Here is a 20,826-nt window from a genome sequence, read left to right on the forward strand (position 1 = left end):
GGTTTACTCAGGCTTTGCATTCAAGAATCACTCCTGGCAGTACTGGGAGACCATATGGGACTTTGGGAATCGAACCCAGGTTGGCCGCATGGAAGGCAAATTCCCTACCTGCTGTACCATCGTTCCGGCCCCAGAAATGTCTTCATTACTTAATTTATTGTACTTTTTTTGGCCACAACAACAACACAACAGTGCTCAAGGGTTACTCTTGGTTCTGAGTTCATGCATCATTTTTAGCAGTGCTGGAGTGGGTGAGCCTATGTCCTGTTGCATATTGACCCCAGCTTAGCTGCTTGAAAGAAAAGCACCCTACCAACTTATTAGCTTTGCTAACCCTATGTGATTATATTTCCTCAGAAAAAAAGAATTTGTGCCTCACCTGTCCAGATTCCAAACATCTCCACTGTACATCTCTCCAAGACCAGGAGTGTGCCCTGCTGTTGAAGTGAGTACTTGCAGAAAGGGGTTTTCCAGGGACCAGCTGCAATAGGTTCTAAATGTCTCACTCTTAGGGGCTGGGGCAGTAGTACAGCCAGGAGGGCGTTTGTCTTTCTTGTGGTTACCAGAGTTATCCCTGCCACAACATCACTAGGTGATATTGTCCCCTGAGCATCACTAGGTATGACTCCAAGCCTCCCACTTCAGAATTTGTCTTGACACATGAGAATTTTTTATGCATCTTTTTGGAGTTGGAGTGTTTCTCCTGTCTTTCCCTCTCCCCCTCACCCGCTCCATTTGCTATAAACTTGGAGATAGTCAGAGACTCTCCCCCTCTTGTGTCTGTGTGTCTGAGATGCAGGGGAAGACATGCCATGTCCCCCAAAGGTAAATCAGGTGCTCAGCCCTCTGAGCTCCTCTCCTTGGGTGTATCTCACTACTTGGGGAGAAGATGAGGTGTGACTTGGGGCCACACCTGGTAGTACTTGAGGTCTGTGTCCTGCTCTGTGCTCAGGGGACTAGTGGACACTGGATACAAGGGAAGGCCCTCTGGCCTTCCAGGTGGCTGGCATCTGCTTCAGTCTGCTGTGCTCTCTCCTGTTTATACCTTCATGGAAAGTTCTTACATGTGAAATTTCTAGAGCCCTTTCAACAGATGGCTGTTAGGGGAAAATGAAGGAGTTGGAGTTGGAGTCTCTTAGCGAAATTTTGGACTTTAAAATCTCATTTGGGTTAAATTTAATTTTTCTTTTTTCTTTTTTCTTTTTGGGACACAGCGGTAATGCTCAGGTGTTATTTCTGGCTTGGCACTCAGGAATCACTCCTGGCAGTGCTTGGGGGACTGTATGTGATGCCAGGGATCGAACATATGCCCTGCCAACTGTACTATCACTCTGGATCCAAGTATAATATTTCATCCTCTTTTTCTTTTATAAGATCACGTAACCATACGAGTAAAATCATAGTCTGAAAACCTGGCCTGTAAGCGCTGAGCATTTCTGGATGTGGTCCCAAAACAAAACAACAAACCCAGAGGACTGAGCGTTCAGAATATATTACTAGATTTCACACCTCTTCTGTTGGCAGTTAACTCCTCATTGCCTTTATTTGGGCAGGAGGAGGATTGGCTATGCGGGATTTTGCCAAACCAAGCAGTGCTCCGGGATCATTCCTTGGCAATTCAAGTTCTGAAGTTAAGTCTTTTGCGTTCATGCAAGTGCCCTGCCACTCACTCTCAGCTCTTCCAGACCGCTGCAAAACTTTGAAATTGTAGCCTGTACTTCTGGCTCAGGTTTGCACCAGGAGGCCCCAGGTAGCAGCAACCCTGCCCTGCCCTCTATCTACCAGCTGGGCCTCATCCCTGCCCCCTGCAATATCTTTCTCACAAAGTTCACATATTTTTATATAGAATTTGAATTCCTGCAGTCAGAGATAGGCCAGGAATGCAGGACCTGTCCTTGCAAGCAGTCTGCCATGGTAGGCTCCTGTAAAACGCAGGATTCCCCAAGCACCACTCAGGTAAGGTCAAAAGTCTGCCACCTGTAGCACCCAAATCCAAACCTGCATTCTACAAAACTGGTTGGTGGAGGTTGACTTGTGAACAAATTAAGTATACATATAGATTTAGATATACACACATACACAAACACACACACACACACACACATACATGAAATGAAATTCTGTCATGAATCAAAAAGGGGGATAACCAGGCTCTTATAGATAAGCATATATAGTCTTTGGGTCTCGGTCATTGATGGGATTACACGGCACCGGGGACAGTTGGTGGGTGTAACGCCTACATACTGGAAGATGGGAGATCTGGGTGGAGGAGGCCCAGTCCCAATACGAGCAGCTTGGAGATCTCAGCCCCAGGTCCTGCACACCTGGGTTCCTGTGCCAGTTCCTTCATGCGTGAAGCTCGTCCGAAATTCTGGAGAGTGGTCTTAAACATGGCTGTGGCTCGAACCAGAGGTCTTGAGCTGCCGGGGCTCTGCTCGTGGTTGGGAGGGAAACTCAACACACCCTCCTCCAAAAGGCACCAGTGAGAAAGCCAGACACGGAGGCAGGAGACTGCGTGTTTTCTTTAAGGAGCAGGGTTTTATAGTCTCTGGGTCATGGCCATTGATGGGATTACACAGCACCGGGGGCAGTTGTTGGGTATAACGCCTATATACTGGAAGATAGGGGATCTGGGTGGAGGAGGACCATGTCTTTTCTCAGTCTCCTTCATTCCCCCTGTCTCCCTGAAGCTGCTCTTTTTCTTCTCTCACTACGACCACAATCCACGCCTCCTCACGGTAAGCGCAATGAAAAATGATTTTCTAGACTTCCCCATCACCTGCAGCCCATGAAGAAAAAGCAGCCCTAAAGGTGTGTTACCCCTCCACTTCGTCCAGCACCTTAATTGACATATTTAGTCCTAATGATTACCATTCTGTATGAACAAAATAATAGACACTTTTAGACTTGTTGGTGACTCTCCTGGGGACTTCTCACCACAGATTCATACTCAGGCCAGATCAATCACTCCCAATCCCAGCAGCGTCCAAGTCTAGTTATTACTTTTGGATTCGTGACAAAATTTGTCCATGACCAGGCTCTTATAGATAAGCATTATGGTACATTGGCCAGGCCCATTTCGATGCCAGCGTAGCTAGCTCACCACTTGCCCTGGGTCCATCTAGTCCCTCATCAGACCCTTCTTTATGAGATCGAGGAAGTAAGGGCAGCTGAGGCTTCAGTCTAGAGAGCAGATGTCCAGGAGGTAATATTATCTGGAGACCAACTCTCAAGCTCAGGCTTTTCTTTGTAACTGTCTTCCTGTATCCATACACAAAGCAATTGCTCTGAAGTAGCTAACCATGCAAAAGACATTAAGGAGAGGAGAAAGACGATATTTAAAAGTCAAAATCTGATCAGGAGACAAAGGTAATTGAAAGGTTATGGGCAATCAAGAAACATAAGATCTCACCTGCCAGGGAGCAAGGGCAGACCACTATTATACTACAATACCTGGTGATCCTCAATGGTTTCTCTTGGCTCTGCATCCAGGTATTATTTCTGATGGTGTTCCTGGAAACTACAGGATCCTGGGGATTGAATCTAGGTTGGCCATGTGCAAACAACGCCCTACCCAGATCTACAGTTGCTCTGGTCTCTGTTGGAGAGTTTAGATACATGTAACTGTGCACAGAATGTTGTTGGAAAGGATAGAAGGGGCGCCTTGATGAAATCTTTTATAAGTGGGAATATGGGTCAGGTCCCAAGATCTCCACATCCCAGGAGACCATTCCGTTTACCTGTGATTTCTAACAAGGATGGTCATATTCCTGGATCCCACCCATGTTATTTTACTAATAATAGAGGTAAAAAAGGAAACATTTACGATTGGATAAAGGAAAATTCCATCCATCTATTTGTCAGATCGTGCTCAGAGGACCCTTTGGAATTCTGGACATTGTACCTAGATTGACTGCAAGCAGCGCACTGTACTAGCGTGATACTCTCAGTTTGAAATCATGTTTCTGAAACTGCCTCCTGGGGTTTTCTTTGAAGCTGAGAGTCCACTGCTCGTGTGTTGTCAAGGGGTAGAGCGTTGGCCAGACCTTGCTCTCTGATGTTCTTACCAGCCTTTGTTCCTCTTCCATGTCTCCAGCTCTCTGGGTTTCTACTAAGCCAGTTCCTCTCTGAATCCTCAGGGTTGGCTTCGGAGTCACTGCTTTCATCCCCATCTGGATTTATTATTTCTCAAAGAAACTCATTGTCCCGTACCCAACCAGCTACCTACCTACAGAGCTTAATTTCTTTTGACATGAAAACTCTCATGGCATAGACTAATGAGTGTAATCCTCTGTTCTTCTACATGGCAGTAGCCAGCCCTGGTGGAATGTCTCTTCCTGCACACTGTGATAAAGGCTCAAGTGAGTAATTTGGCCCTCATCCCCACAGGGATGCTGAGACAGGTGGGATGTGTTCTGAGGGTGATCAGAAGATCACTCTTCCCATGTCCTCAGCACCATCACTTTCCCATAGAAGCCCATATTGGACAGAATTCCCAGAAATGTAAGCACTGTGGACAAACTTTTGAGTCCAGCATGACCCCGGTGGGACTATGTGAACATCCACATAGGAGAGAAACTGTTTAAGCACTGTGGGAAGGCCTTTGATGGATCCTCATACCTTATACATAGGATATTTCGTACTGGAGAATCCGTATGCATGTAAGGAATGTGCTGTGTCCTTTCTCTGACTCATACATCTTAGTATGCACAGAAAAAGTCACACTGGAAAGAAACCATATGCATATACAGAGTGAAAGTCTTTGCTTATTCCACAAGCCTTAGTACACAGAAAATCTCACACTGGAACACTGGAGAGATAACTTATATTTGGGAGCAATGTAGGATGGCCTTTGCTTCTTCCTGAAGTCTTAGTTTTCATAAATTCTGTTTTGCAGAAAACCCTTATATATGTGAGGTTGGTGGAAAGGCCTTTCATCTAAGGTCTTTCTGAGCATAGGAATGTTCATACAGGTGAATGAAACACTATTCGTGTCACTATTGTGGGAGGGTCTTCACTTACTATTCAAAATTTTTTGTCCATAAGAAAACGCACATTGCAGTGAATCCATGTATATATGTAAGGAGTGTGGCAAGGCCTTTGCTTATTTCACAATCCTTTTGTGACACTGAAATTTTCATATAGGAGACAAACCTTATGTTTGTTATGACTTTTGCAAAGCCTTCACTTTCCCCTAACTCCTTATTAAACATAGGAAAATTCATTCTCGAAGAAGACATATGTAGGGGTGTGGGAAGATTTTTACTCAATCCTCAAGCTTTTCTGTGTGAGAAAAATTTATCCTGGATTGAGGCCTTATATATGAAATGACTGCAGGAAGATTTTGATGCAATTGGCATAGCTTTCTGAACAGGAAAATTCACAGTGGAGAGAAATCTCATAAGTGTAAGGAATGTGGAAAGGTGTTCAGTTTGTCTCCAGCCCTTACTGCGCATGTGAAAAGTCATTTTGCAGTGAAAAATTACATCTGTCAGGAGTGTGGGAAGGACTTTCCTGGATCCTCGGGCCTTATGCATAGGAGAATTCACACTGGAGAGAAGCTATATATAAATATGCATATTTATATATGTAAGAATATATATATTTATGTAAGAACGTGGAAAGTGAATTATTCTCACCTGCAACTTTAAAGACAATCCTGGAGGAAATCCTGTAGGTAAGGAATATAGGAAAGCTTTCATGTTCCCTCAAGCTTTAGTAAATATAAAAGTTATGTTGGATCAATCACTTCCATGATAACAATGGTTGGCGTCAGAACAGGGCCCTTAGGTAAAACAATTTTAGTTTCAACAAGTAGATGGGGGAAAATTACAAAAGTACAGTAAGGAAGGAAATAATCCTGTTATATGTGAAAGATTCCTGTGATACTAGTACCGTAAGTGAAAGGTACTTGCTGATTATTCCCTGCACCATGGTTATGACAATGTCCTGGCATGTGGACTTCCCAGTATGTTAACTGTTAAATCATTGTTCTTAGTGATAAGGCAAGGTGGAAGGAATTAAATAAGAAGTAAATAGGTACAAACATTTCATTTTGCTGGTTACTGTCACGACTCACCATGGTTTCATTCTTGGCTGTGACTCTGACGTGGCTCAGAGGCCCTGGTTTGCAGAGGATAATGGCAGAGATAAACCAGGATGCTGAGGTAAACTCTTGACGTTGGATAGACAGCCAAACCTCCATTCTTCATCCCCTTCTGTGTTATGTTCTGGGAGTCACATCCCGCAGTGCTGTCCATAATTTGTGTCCAGGTAGAGCCACATGCAAGGAAGCACTTCATTCGCTGTAGCATATCTGCACTCATTGTATTCAGTTTTCCATTTGATTTACACAAACATTGAGGGTAAATGTTTTGAGACTTACACTTTGGAAGCAGTAAAATCCTAACAATCTCTTATACACCAAAATGGGACCATATAGAATCCAGATGATTGAACCTGAGTCAGCTGCGTACAAGGCAAACACCCTTTCCACTGTGCTTTTGCTCCAGCCAACCAGCCTTACACATTTACCTGCATTTTCCTAGCTGTTCTCTGCGCAGCTGGTGTCTGGCCCTTTAAGGCTGCTTGCAGAAGCGGAAGTGACGTCATAGCAGGGAATTTACATGTTTCCTGCAAGATGCTGGATCAGGCCTCCATTTGTTAAGCAGGTGAAGGAAGAAGAAGCTGTCTGTCCGTGGTGGAAGGTGTCTGTGAAGGCCGGTTTCGTGGCAGGACACTAGCCGCCTCCTGTGAGCACCCCGCACCGCGCCTCCCAGTTTCTGCACTGAGGGGTGGAGCCAAGCCAGCTCTAAGGACACTTTTAAGCTTTTTCAACTGATATCCACTCGGTTCCTGGTTCCTGCCGCCCGGCGGGGTTTTGTGGGGGACTCGGAGCTTTGGTGAGTGCAGTGGGGGCTGTGCTGGGGCGCAGGGGTTGCGGGTGTGAGTGTGTGATTCTGGGGATCCCCTGCAGCTCCGCTGTGGGATGGTGGCAGGTGGGCGCGGGGCCGAGTGGGTGGGGCGGGCGCTGGGCCGTCCCTAGGCTCCCAGCTCGGGACTGCGCTGGGCCCTGTCTTGGATGCTTTGGCCCCAACCTCACTGCTGTAGAAGCTGCAGGTTCACTTAGAGGACCTGAGAGAGAACACAGCGGTTAGGGCGTTTGCTTTGCATCTGGCACACCCAAGATCGATCTCCAAGCTCGACCAGGATGGGTGCCTGAGTGCAGTTAGAAGTTTCTCGTTCATATTGCCGGTGGTGCCTCCAAAACTATAAAAGGACTGTTCATTTTTGAGGGGCAGCTCCCTGATGGCAAATGACACTGTAGCCCTCAGTCACTATTCATTAGTAACCTTAATTTTCAGACCATCCCTTGGGTGGGGTTCTAGGGGTGGTTGCGGTTTGCAACTGAAAATTTACTTTGCGGCTATTTTTGGTTGTATATTGGGCACAAATATGTAATCTCGGGGCTTCCTTAAGGAGCAGCACTCTGGAATTCTTTTTATTTTAAGTTCTTTTGGTTCCATGTGAGATGCTGAATATCAATCAGGGTCAGCATGGGAAGCGCCCCTCCCAGCTTAATATCTCTGACTACACATTGTTGTTTTTTCTAACGTAGAATTTCTGTATCCTAAAATCAATTTGAAAATTGCACCCCAACTCTTCATCTCTCCCTGATTAGGCAAAACCCGGCTATTACACTGAGAGTTGTGTTCAAATAATGTCTGGACATGCGCTGCATGCCTTTGGTGACTGTGATTGGTCTCCCCACCCTGGCCGGTGAAGGATAACAGAGGATCAAAGAAGGAAACGGGCCAGGCTGTTGGTGACCTGCTGGATATTAACCCAAAGTGTCTTAGGCTTCATCTGTGAATTGCCCCTTTTGCTCCTCCCAGAGAAGCTTATCATGTCCTTGCTAACATCCCTAATTTAGTTAAAGTTTATCTTTAACATTTCCTTTGTATTTTTCTTCGCGTTGTCTCAATTCCCCAGACCAGTCTTGATTACTTATATGCCATAACTTTCTGGTTATTCTCAACTTTGTATTTGCACTGCTTTGTAGTTGAAGTGGCTGTGGATTTGTACCTGCTTTCCTGTTTCCCCTATAGCATTTTTATTTTTTCACTCTACAGCACTGTTCTTTGGTTAAACACAGAAAGACCATCAATGCTTATACTCCTAGTATTTCGGAGTAGATGGACTCAAGTATATCTACTCCTGGGCATAATTGCTTGGTCATAATTACTTGACTCGGGCTTCAGTTACTGTAGTTCCTAACACCCCAAAAGGGAGGTTCTGCCGTGGAACTTGTATGGACCTGGGGCAAGTGGGAAAACTACCCCAGCTTCGAAATGGAACATTTTAGAAAGCACGTGTGCATGGTCTTGATGCAAACAGTTACAACATCAGAGACAGGATCCCCATGGGGAAGGACAAGGTGAACTGGCCTGAAGACTTAGTCTGGGATTTACAGTAAAAGCCTTGCTTGCTCTCAGAGCCCAGAAAAATAAGTGTTAAAAGCCTTATTTGCTCTGGGGGCTGGAGAGATAGCACAGCAGGTAGGGTGTTTGGCTTGCACACGGCCAACCTGGGTTCGATTCCCGGCATCCCATATGGTCCCTTGAGCAATGTCAGGAGTAACTCCTGAGCGCAGAGCCAGGAGTATCCCCTTGTATCACCGGGTGTGACCCAAAAAAGCAAAAAGGAAAAAAAAAGCCTTATTTGCTGTCAAAGCCCAGAGAAATAAGTGTTGGGATATTTGTCTCTTACTGTGTTTATCCAAACAACTACAAGTGTTGATAACTTATACAACTAGAGGAAAAGATAAAAGCAACGTAGATGTCCCTGGGAGACAGAGTGTCTCCTTGGGTAAATCTCCCCATGAGAATTTACTCTGCCAAATGTTTATCTGCGTAAATGATCAGTCACCCCTCTGGTATGGTGCTTACCTGTCCCTTTTTGATGCCAGGGTAGCTCACAGCTCTCCTGGGTCCATCCAGTCTCTTGCTTTTGGGGTGCTAAGAACAAAGGGCAGATGAGGCTTAAGTCTCATATACATGACAATGCCCAGGAGTATATAGTATCTGCAGTTAATTAACTCTGAAGTTACAAAAGCATAATATTGCCTTCCTTTGTCTAGACAAAGCTGAGGGCTGGGGGCATGGCCATCCCAATCCTCCCAGCACAATCTTCCCAACTTGGGACTGCACTGGTCCTTGTTCAGGAGCAAAAAAGGATATTTTTCTAAAGTAAACTGTAGAGGATATAAAGGAAAGAGAAAGTCAACATTTTATTTACAAATACAAAATCCAGAGATCTCTGGAGAATCTGACTTTACAATTCACAGGTTGTGATTAGGGAAAATGGGTGAATAGTGTATAGGGGAAGCAGAGCACAGGGAATTAAAGATGAATACTAAGGAAATGGGTGTGATTGGGATGGGTGTTACTCAGTAAGCCTCAACTCCTTGTAGCAGAGGAAAAATGATGAACCAATGTTAAACCTAAATTGTTTAGAACTAGAATCCAACCAGGGTAAAGGATTTTGTTTTTTTTTTTTTTTTTAAGCAAGAAAGTTTTGGTTTTCAAGGAGTCAGGACATTTGCTCAGGAATCCCACTGAGTGTGCTAGGAGCACGTTTACTTAGACCCGGAGCCATAGTACAGTGGGTAAGGAGCCATCCAAGCAATCGACCCAGGTTCTATGCCCTGCATCCCATATGGTCTGTACCAGAGTGATTCCTGCGTGTAGAGCTAGGAGTAAGCCCTGAATCTGCCGGTTGTGGCCTAGAAACAAAAATCAAACAAAGTCACACTTATATATACACACATATATGCACAATGGTGAAAGAACAACAGGGAATCAGGAGAAACTGTGACTTTCTGTAGCACGGATAGATCAAAAATATGGGATTATTTTTTCTTTTTTGCGTCACACTTGGCGATGCACAGGGATTACTCCTGGCTTTGCACTCAGGAGATACTCCTGGCAATGCTCAGGAGACGATATGGGATGCTGGGAATCGAACCCGGGTTGGCCGTGTGCAAGGCATACGCCCTACCCGCTGTGCTGTCTCTCCAGCCCCAAGAATAGGGGATTTTTAAGGACCAGAAATTTGACTCTTTTAATGTTTCATTCTCGAATTTGTCTTTGTACATCATTTCCCCCCCACCTTCGGTAGAATTTGCCTTTTTTCTTGTTAAATTTTTCACCACAGCCTACAGTGCTCTGTGTTTACTCTTGTCTCTGAGCTCAAAGATCATTTGAGAAGAGTCAGGGTAACATTCTGTGTTTAGATATCATTGGTCCGATGTTAGGTGACAATGCAGGATCAGGGGACTTCTCCTTACCCCTAGGCCCCCAGTGTGTGACCGACCAGTCCAGCATTTGCCTCTCCACTCCTTTATTCGAGTCCATCCCCCTTGCAGCACAGATTCACCTGGGTGGCAAAAACGTTCTCCGTGCCTAGACTCTGGCTCTTTAAGGTACCTAATGGAAACAGAAGTGATGTCATAAGTGATGTCATAAATGTCATGGTTCATTTTCCATCCCTCACTCAGACAGTGGGGCTGTTGCTCACTTGTCAAAGGACAAGTAAATTTGCTCCCCATCCTGGAAGGGGGACTCTGAAGAAGGATTTAGTTGCAGGATTCGAGCAACCTCCTGTAAGCACCCTGCGCCTTCCCGTTTCCACACTCTGAGCCGAGCGGCCGAGCCAACTTGGGGGGCACTTTTGCGCTGGTTTTTCACTTGTTCGCCAACATCCAGGTGGATCGTGAGGTGTGATGGAGGTTTTAGGGCCACGCAGAGCTTTGGGGTGCAGTGGGGGCTGTCTCACGGTTCAGGTGTGACAGTTGTGAGTTCTTGATTCTGGCGTGACTCTTTTCTCACGATCGTCTCCAGCTCCAGGATGGGGCAACAGTGGGTGAATGCGGGAATCATCCAAGGGCTTGGCTATTCCAATCGTCCCAGCAGTCCCATGTTTGAACCATCGGCCCTAAGCTCGCTTCTGTAGAATCCCCAGATTTAAGGTGCAGAGCTTCAGCCCCTCCACCTAATGGCAGGAGACCTGTTGCTGGTCATCTTCATTTTCTCCTGTGATAGCCGCGATCATGCAGGGTATATGGGGGGGGGGGGGGGGAAGGGGGCCTGCAGGTGGCAGAGGTTTGCCAATGAAAATGTATTTCGGGGGCTATTTTTGCTTCTTTATATTTTAAGGGGAGAGAGAGCACATATGCGGAGATACTCATGAGTTACTCGAGTCTCTAAGCTCAGGTATTTTCCCTGGTGCTTCTGGGGGCCATATCGGATACAGAGGATTGGTTGGTTCATCTAGTCAAGCACCCAGTTCACATTATTGCCTTCTAACCGCAATACCAGTGTATCTTTTTCTGGTTCATGAATTTCAGGTCCCTCACATCAAGCTGCAAAGCACCCCTGACTCTTCATCTCTCCCTGAGCAGACGACACAGGCCATTGTGGTAAATACTGAGGTCCCCAGAACAGAGTGCCCAGGTGCATGTCCTTGTCTACCCTGCAAGAGAGTGTCGAAGATTTGTTCACTCTAAGTCACATGGTGGAGCCACATTCCAGGCTACGGTTGCCACGGGGCAGCACTGCTGCCAGCTGCAGGGGGGCGCTAGTATTCGGGAGCTCCTGGGCTGAGAGTCGGCCCCTGAAAAGGCCTACAGGGACTTTCCTGTGGGAGCCAGAGAGGAATCTGGGGATCGGAGAAGGCTGTTTTTTCTTCCCCTGTATCCTGGGCCCAGGCTCCTCTCCTAAAAGTGCAGCACAGATGCTAAAAAAATTTGCATCCCCAGCGGAGACAGGAGCTTCTGCCATTGTCTCCCAGAGGCAGAATTGTGAGGCTGTGCCCGAGGGTGTGGCTGGTCTGAGCTCAGGAGTGGGAGGAGGTGCTCCTGTCTGGTGCTCAATGTTCCTACTTCTCCAGGTTTTTGCACGGAGCCTCCTGCTGATCCTCAGAACAACAGTGACAGGAGAAGATGGTGATGCGGCTTCTGATAAACTGTCCCCAGGTAGGAGTAGAGGGATAGAATGACATGAGGTAGTACCAGGAGTGCCCAGGCTTCCTGGACCATCTGTTTTGAGTTTCTTTTGGACGGATTCCAAGATGAGACTTCCGATCAGACCGTCCCATTCTGCTGTTTGAAGCTGCTTTTGTGTATGTTTATTTTGTTTTATTTAGCCTTGGGGGCGACCCAGTGGTGCATGAGGAGTACTCAAATCTCAGTGCTCAATGTTCATTCCTGAAAGGTCTAGGTGACCAGTGGGATGCTGGAGGTCCAAAGGTTTCATCTTGGGTTTTCTGTTTTCTTTGGGGTGGCAGAGCAAGGATTCTTGCAATCATTTCTTGTGCTACACTCTGGCATTGCCCCTGGCAGTGCTTGTGAACCATATGGGATGTTGGGGACCGCCAGTCCTACATGCTGTCCCTGGAACAGCTGTCCTGTTACGCCAACCTGCTGCTTCAGCTTCTTTTGCATTGTTTTTGTCATCAGCTGTCCTCTTGACTCTGTGCTCTGGATTCACAACTGACTGGCCTCAAAGCACCCTGGGGTGTGCTGGCCCCGTTTGCGCCCTGGCAACTACAGTGACTTGGGCCCCCAGACTTGCTTTTCTCCTGTTTTGTCCTTCCTACTTTAGAGAGACTACCTGCTCGGTCATATAGTCTTACGTTCACATAATCTTGTGTGTGGTTTTCTGGGCATGCGCTGATCCCAAGGAGAAAGAGCCAAGGATCTCTGCGGCCAGTAGAGATGTTGGGGTCAAGAAACTTCTACCTTATTTGAGCAGGATTTGGGGCGGTACAGTGCAGTGAGTTCCTACAGGCACAAATGCCATGCACTGCTCTGAGTAGTTGTCTATACGGACTGTCGAGTTCTAAATCCTAGTGGTCATGAGCTGTGAGGGTGCAGCGGTGAGCGTGCAGTGTTTTTTGCTACACCCAGGGATAGTCTTTTGGATCGTACAAGTCTGTGTTCAGGTGATCCTCTCTACAGTGCTCACTGGAACAGTGGTGCTCGAATTGGCCGGGTGGTTACCAGGAAAGGCAGATACATCCAAGAACCTTCTGTATAACGTCCTCCCACTTTAGCAGATCCAGTTCCCTTATGTGATTTTTGGGGCCCGTCAGTCATGCGTGAGCATGGAGGCTGGTTCATTCGAAGTGGAGAGGCCCAGCGACAATATAGGACCCTGGGACCTGGCCTCAGAGTAGTGGGAATGAGGCTAAGATAGACTCTGACTCCCACCCTCTTCGTGTGCTGACTCAGTACGCAGTGACCTTCCATGATGTGGCTGTGAACTTCACCCCAGAGGAATGGTCATGCCTGGAGGCCTCTCAGCGGAAGCTCTACAGGGACGTGATGCTGGAGACCTACCAGAATCTGCAGGCTGTCGGTGAGAGCAGTGTGAAGCCAACCATGTCTGAACAGACCCGCTTGGCTCCCTGGGGTTGGGCGGCAGCTGTGTGTCCAACAGTAGCTCTGTGACGGGCGTGCAGTAGCTCTTCCCTCCCTCGTTTTTTTTAGGGTTCACCTGTGGATACTCAGGGCTTACTCTCAGCTTTGTCTTCAGGAATTACTCTTGTGGGGTAGACAGACCGTATGGGGTGATTCAGATCAACCGTTTTCGACTGTGTCCATGGGAAGATCCCTATCTGCCCAGTTATCACTCAGGTCCCTTTAAATACTTCCATCCATTGGTGCAACAATTTACTTTGTGTACTACACAAAATTTTGTGTGTTTAATTGGTTTTGCTGTTTCCTTTGTTTGGGGGGCACAGTCCACAGATCTCTTGGCTCTGTGCTAAAGGATGACACCTAAGAGTGTTCAGGGGCCATTTGGAACCGTATATTGAAACCTCTTGGCAAGTTAAACTGTCGGTGTCTCACCCCCCGTACTTTTGCACCAGTCACTCAAGTCAGACGGTTTTTGCATTTTCTTTTTTCCTTAGGGATTAGGGATTATTCCTGCCTTTGAATTCAGGATCCACACCTGGACTTGCTCCAAGACCATATGGGCTGCCTGGGATCAAACCCACATGTGTGTGCAGCGCTTCTGTCTTATCTGCTGTACTATCTCTTTCACACCACAGGGTATTTGATATCTCGTCTCTCAACTCATTAGACGCAGCCCTATTTCAGTGCTTTGATTTACTTCTAATGGTTCTTGTGAGACTTCAGCAAGACTTAGGTTTTGCTTCTGGACTCTGCACTCAGGGATCGCTCCTGGCTGGCATGAGGGACCCTAGGAGATATCGGGTATCGCAACTGGATTGTCCGTGAGAAACTCCTGCTGTGCTCTCTTTCTGGATACATTTTTAGCTTAAAAAATAAGGGTCTCTTGTCACCCTTGGCCATTTCCAGATTTATTATGCACTTAGTTTTTCTGAAATCCATGAAAAGTTCATGAGGGGCTCAGGAAACCCCATGTGCTGCTGGGCCTAGAGAGACAGTACAGGGAGGAAAGTGATTTTCTTGCAAGCGGCGCACGTGGGTTAAATTCCCGGCAACCCATGTCATCCCCGAGCACCAGCAGCAGTGATTTCTGAATACAGAGTCAGGAGTCTGCCCTGATCATTGCCAGGTGAGACCCAAAACAAGACAAAAAATAAAAACATACTGTGCTAATCAACCCCCTGTCGGCCATACACAAGGCCAGGTCTAGAGTATTTGTGATATTTTCTTCGGTCATAACTCTCGAATAACTAGAAATATGTGGAATTTTGGAAATGGACATTCTGTTCATGCTTTTCAGATATATGCCCACTTATATCAGGAAAACATGGGCATTTACCTGTCACCTTTTCCCTGTGACTTATCCATGCCTCTGTCTCTGTTGGGGCAGGGCACACTGGAATGAAGCCTGCAGTGATCTCCTGGCTGGAAGGAGGAGCTCTGAGGTCGGGTTGGAGAGGCGTGTGTGCGGGTGAGTGTCTGAGGACCCTTCCTGGCTCAGGCCCTGTGCAGTGTATGGGTGCCCTGAGCATGTGTGAAACATGCTGCTGAGGCCGGGGCCTTGGTGTCCTGGATCCTTGGGTCTGTGCCGCACTCAAGCTGCTCTTCATTTCCCTGGACTGTCAATCACAGAATGATCCTGTAATTTGCTTCCATGGCTTTCGAATAAATAACACCATAACAGAGATAGTTTGGATCTAAATGATAGTACAGCAGGGAGCGCCTTGCAGTGCCTGAATGTGACCTGTTCAATAATCTCTTTAATAACCTGGTTCCCCGAACATCACAGGTCTGCTCAAAAACAAAAACATAACCTAGTGTAGAATTGCCAAGATCCTCACAGTTTTCCACTATCCGAATCTTTTCTTTAGTGTGGGACTCTTTGGACTTTGCGAACCACAGAGATGTACTGTTAACTACATGGCATCATTATGCTACATTTTTTGACATGTGCTTGATTTGCATGTTTTGTTCAGTTTCAGAACGGAAACCGCGACTTCAGGATTTGGCATTAGAGCACTTTGATTTGGGAATGGGGTCAGCAGGTACGAGTGAGTTGGTAAGATTCACGAATACAGAATAAATATTATTATGCCAGCAGGAGTGGACCAAGTATGTGATTGTAAAGGTGGAAGGCTGGGATTGGCAGGGAGAAATTCCAAAACCTGATGCTTGGAGTAGAGGACTCTTAGCTTTGCTAGGTGCTGAAATTCACCATGTATAAAAAGTACTGTGAGTTTTGATTGGCTTGACAGTGGTAGTTGTTTAGAAAGCTAATTTCTGCGCCCTAGAGATGGTGCAGTGAGAAATATACTTGTTTTGCTTAGGGATGGATGGTCCTTACCCAGCACGCCTTATAGACAGCATAGACCCACAGAAATGATCCTAGACACTGCATGGTGTGCCCCTCCACCCACCCAACCACAAATAAATAGAAACGACAAAAAAGAAAGAGAAAAAACTTCATTGATCCTGAAAGGCATCACTTGTGGTGAGAGAATTGCAATGGCCAGGTGGTCTGCTTCAGCTGCGTTACGATGCAGCGTAGTCTTCACCACTGCATCACAGGTTCCACACGGAACTTTAACCAAACCGACATGTGGATCTATTCATTTTCTCCTGAAATGGATGTGTCCGTTTTCTATAGAAGGAATTATTTCTAGTTGTATTCCTTCATTAATTTAAAAGGGGGGAAAGTCACAGAATTTACTCTCTATCCATCAATGTTGTGCGTCCAACTTACGGTAACATGAAGTTATTCAATAGTAAGACAATTCATATGTCAGTAATTGCATTTTTGCGGTGCATATGTGTGAAACTACATCTGAAGGGCTCAGTTTTTTTGACAGGAAGACTCAGTGAATAAGTCAATAATTAGAATCATCTGTTGTTCTACAGGAAAGCTGCCACCTCGAGTGGAATGTCTCTGATCCTGCACTGTATGATAATGTCTCGAGTGATCAATCCTGCCCTCAGCCCCATGAGGAAACCGAGACAGGCGGGATGTTGTCTGAGGGTGATCAGAATGGTGAGAGCTACCTCACTCTGAAGAAGCCCTCTCCTGGAAAAAGTTCCTTGGAGTGTGTTATTCTCAGTTCACAGACACAAAATTCCCCAATTGGGCACCTGCTATGGAGAGAAGCACTGTTTATAGTGAGTCCCTCACAGCAACATACCCTCAACCACAGTCACCATGAGCAGAACCCATATAGGTGTAAGGAATGTGGGGGAGCCTCCCCATGTTCTCATCACTGTGGTGTTCCCTTAGAAAACCACAGTGGACAGAATCCCCAGAAATGTCAGCCCCAAGAACAAAGTATGAGTCAAGGGTTACTCCATCATGACCATATGAATATAAATTCAGGAGCGAAACCTTTTGCATGTGAAGCATGTGGGAAGGCCTTCGATCAATCATCACATCTTATTATGCATAGGAGAATTCATACAGGAGAGAAACCTCATGAATGCCAGACATGTGGGAAGGCCTTTATTCAGACCTCTAGTCTTAATAGACCTATGAAAACGCATAGTGGAGAGAAGCCTTATATATGTCAGGAGTGTGCTAATGCCTTTACTCGATCCTCAGGCCTCAGTATACATAGAAGTATTCACACTGGAGAGAAACCGTATATATGTAAGGAATGTGGGAAGGCCTTTGCGAAAGCCTCAAATCTTAGTGAACATAGGAGAATTCACACAGGAGAGAAACCCTATATATGTAAGAAATGTGGGAAGGCCTTTGCGAAAGCCTCAAATCTTAGTGTACATATGAGAATTCACACTGGAGAGAAACCGTATATATGTAAGGAATGTGGAAAGGCCTTTGCTCAATCCTCAAGACTTAGTGAACATAGGAGAATTCAGACTGGAGTGAAACCGTATATATGTAAGGAATGTGGAAAGACCTTTGCTTTGGCCTCAAGACTTAGTGAACATTGGAAAATTCACACTGGAGAGAGACCCTATGTTTGTCAGGAATGTGGAAAGGCCTTTATTTTGGCCTCAAAACTTAGTGTACATAGGAGAATTCACACTGGAGAGAAACCGTATATATGTAAGGAATGTGGGAAGTCCTTTGCTGAAGCCTCAAGCCTTCGTGTACATAGGAGAATTCACACTGGAGAGAAACCGTATATATGTAAGGAATGTGGGAAGTCCTTTACTGAAGCCTCAAACCTTAGTGTACATAGGAGAATTCACACTGGAGAGAAACCGTATATATGTAAGGAATGTGGGAATGCCTTTGCTACAGCCTCAAGCCTTAATGTACATAGGAGAATTCACACTGGAGAGAGACCCTATGTTTGTCAGGAATGTGGAAAGGCCTTTGCTACAGCCTCAAGCCTTAATGTACATAGGAGAATTCACACTGGAGAGAAACCGTATATATGTAATGAATGTGGAAAGGCCTTTGTTTTGGCCTCAAGACTTAGTGTACATAGGAGAATTCACACTGGAGAGAAACCGTATATATGTAAGGAATGTGGGAAGGCCTTTTCTCAATCCTCAAGCCTTCGTGTACATAGGAGAATTCACACTGGAGAGAAACCGTATATATGTAAGGAATGTGGGGAGGCCTTTGCTAAAGCCTCAAGACTTAGTGAACATAGGAGAATTCACACTGGAGTGAAACCGTATATATGTAAGGAATGTGGGAAGGCCTTTGCTAAATCCTCAAGCCTTACTATACATAGGAGAATTCACACTGGAGAGAAACCGTATATATGTAAGGAATGTGGAAAGGCCTTTGCTGGAGCCTCAAGACTTAGTGTACATAGGAGAATTCACACTGGAGATAAACCATAATATATGTAAGGAATGTGGGAAGTCCTTTGCTGAAGCCTCAAACCTTTGTGTACATAGGAGAATTCACACTGGAGAGAAACCATATATATGTAAGGAATGCGGAAAGGCCTTTACTTCATCCTCGCAATTGACTATACATAGGAGACTTCACAGTGGAGAGAAACCGTATATATGTAAGGAATGTGGGAAGTACTTTGCTGAAGCCTGCTGATTTTCACCCGGGCTGCACCTATGCCAGTATTCTTGTGCTTGGAATTGCTTGTGTGTTAACTTGTAATCAATGGGTCATGGTGATGAAAATAAGTACGAAGTTGACTGAATAAACAGGTACAGAAACAACCTCCTGCTCAGAGCTGTCATGGATCACTACTCTATTATTGTTTGCTATGCTTCTGGCTTGGCCCAGTGGGACTGGTTAGTGGGAATTATGGCAGAAATCAACCAAGATGCAGCATTGAATACTTTGAAAATGGAAAAATAGGTAATCCTTCATTCTTCAGTATTTCCTGTGTTAGGATTTGGAATGCTTGAGCACCCTGGTTTGGCAACTTGAGCGCCAGGTCTAGCCAGCTTGTATGGTGCATTCAAGCTTGTTTCTTACTTGTTCTGGATATCCAGGCTTTCGTAGATGTGGAGCTTTTTAGGGGTACATTGGGTGCTGTTGTGTCGCTCAGGTGTCATGGGTGAAGGTGCGTTATCCTGAGGGCCCCTGCAGCCACCATCGATCCAGGTCCAAGACGGCACTGGAGGTTGGGCACATGGACTTCAGGCCTTGGTGTGAGGAGCCTGCAAAGAGTGGGGGTCTTGGTCATCTCGTTCCTTCCTACTGGAGACTGTGAAGGACCCTGTTTGGAGCCTTTGGACTGGAAATAACACTTATCGAAACTCCAGATATGTTCACGGGCAGCCCCCAAAGGAAAGGGACACTTTTGCCGTCGGTCATTTTCATTGGATTCAGTGCTGGGTTTGGCACTTTGGGGTGTGTTTAGACACGTGAGAGGTATATGCCTTGAAAATTTACTCTTTGGATTATAATTTTTTTTTTGCTCTTTGTGTCACACTCAGCGTTTCACATGGGTTTCTCCTGACTTATGCACTCAGGAATTACTCCTGGTAAAGCTCAGGTGACCATATTGTTTCTGGGATTCGAACCCGGGTTGGTCACGTGCAAGTCAAACCTCTTACCCGCTCTGCTATCACTTCAGCCCCTCTTTGGATTAATTTTAATAGCTGCTTTTATTCAGGGGTGTTGGAAGGGATTCTTTGATGCACAAGTTTTACTTCTGGTTTTGCATCTCAGGAATTATTCTGTGGTGCTGCTGGGTACCTATCGGATGGGGAGGCTAGCATCCTAGTCGCTTCACAATGATTCCAACCCCACTATTGGTGTTTTTTTTTCCCATATATAGAATTTCTACAACACGGGATTATGGTACCGCCAGCAGGTCAATCTGTGCCTGTAAGGCGACTGCATCAGCAGCCTGATGGAACCATCAGACTTCCAGATACTCCGAAATAGATGTTGTGCCTTTGGCCAGACAACAAAAACTTTGGGCAAAGTCTTCCAAGAAAGTAAACAGCCAAAGTTAGGTATGTGCAAGACACAACAACAAACCATTTCCTGCTCACCTATATAATTGGAGGCAAGGTCTCTCTGGTTCCTGATCAAACCTCTTAAAGGCTACGATCCCAGAGACTCAGAGATAAATCTCGGAACCCAGCAGCTTTTTGCAGAGATGTGCCCGATACCCGCAATGAGCTACCGGCGACAGACCACCACAAGGGGAATGGGTGTGTTTCTCAGCCTGATCCCACTTGGTGGCTCGGTGGCCACCATCTTCCATAGACCATTGGACAGACAGGTTTGGGCCTGCAGTGACAAGACATGCAAGGCCTCATAGGATTGGGCTGGACTCTGCACTTTCCTCCCCACCTCAATGAGACCCCGAGTCGCTGCCCATGTACGAACTTTCTGGCTCTTGATCACTCTGTTTAACGGCCATGATCCCAGAGTCTCAGAAACTAATTTCGGAACCCAGTGGCTTTCAGAAGAAATGTGTTCTGTCCCCACAGTAGGTTACCAAAGCTGGGTATTTCAGGTGGGAATAGGTTTTGTGCCTGGCGGTTCAGTGGCCGCCATCTCTTAGGGCTTCTGGACGGTTAGGTTTGGGACTGCAGTGAGGAGACATGCAGGGCCTAATGGGATGGTGGTGGAGCCAGCCCTTTTCCCCCCGCCCCAACGAAACCCCGAGTTTTCTGACGTCTACGATTGACCTCTGTGGCTCGTGATCAAGGTGAATAATGGCCATGATCCCAGAGATTCAGAGACAAATCTCGAAACCCAGTGCCTTTTAGCAGAAAAGCATCTGGATCCTGCAGTAGGTTACTGTCCCAGGTCCACCCCAAGGGTATTTGGTGCTGTCCCCCCAACTGCTCCTCCTTGGCGGCTCGGTGGCCTCCATCCGCCAAAGGCCTTTGGAAAGTCAGGTTTGGGCCCACACTCACGAAGATACGTGGGGCCTTGCTGGATGGGTGTGGAGCTG

The 20,826-nt window shown here is 46.3% G+C and overlaps 1 protein-coding gene across 1 annotated transcript in view; it reads left to right on the forward strand.

The window, feature by feature from the left end:
• Positions 1-20,826, forward strand: part of LOC130022010 (zinc finger protein 571-like) — a 157,821-nt gene that overhangs the window by 61,503 nt on the left and 75,492 nt on the right. Inside the window, exons 2-3 of the mRNA XM_056112736.1 lie at positions 17,033-17,327; positions 17,412-18,187. Of these exons, the coding sequence (XP_055968711.1) occupies positions 17,033-17,327; positions 17,412-18,187 (1,071 nt within the window). The remainder of the gene's footprint in view (positions 1-17,032; positions 17,328-17,411; positions 18,188-20,826) is intronic.

This window comes from Sorex fumeus, unplaced genomic scaffold, assembly GCF_029834395.1.
Source record: "Sorex fumeus unplaced genomic scaffold, SorFum_2.1 ptg000019l, whole genome shotgun sequence".
Taxonomy (NCBI): domain Eukaryota; kingdom Metazoa; phylum Chordata; class Mammalia; order Eulipotyphla; family Soricidae; genus Sorex; species Sorex fumeus.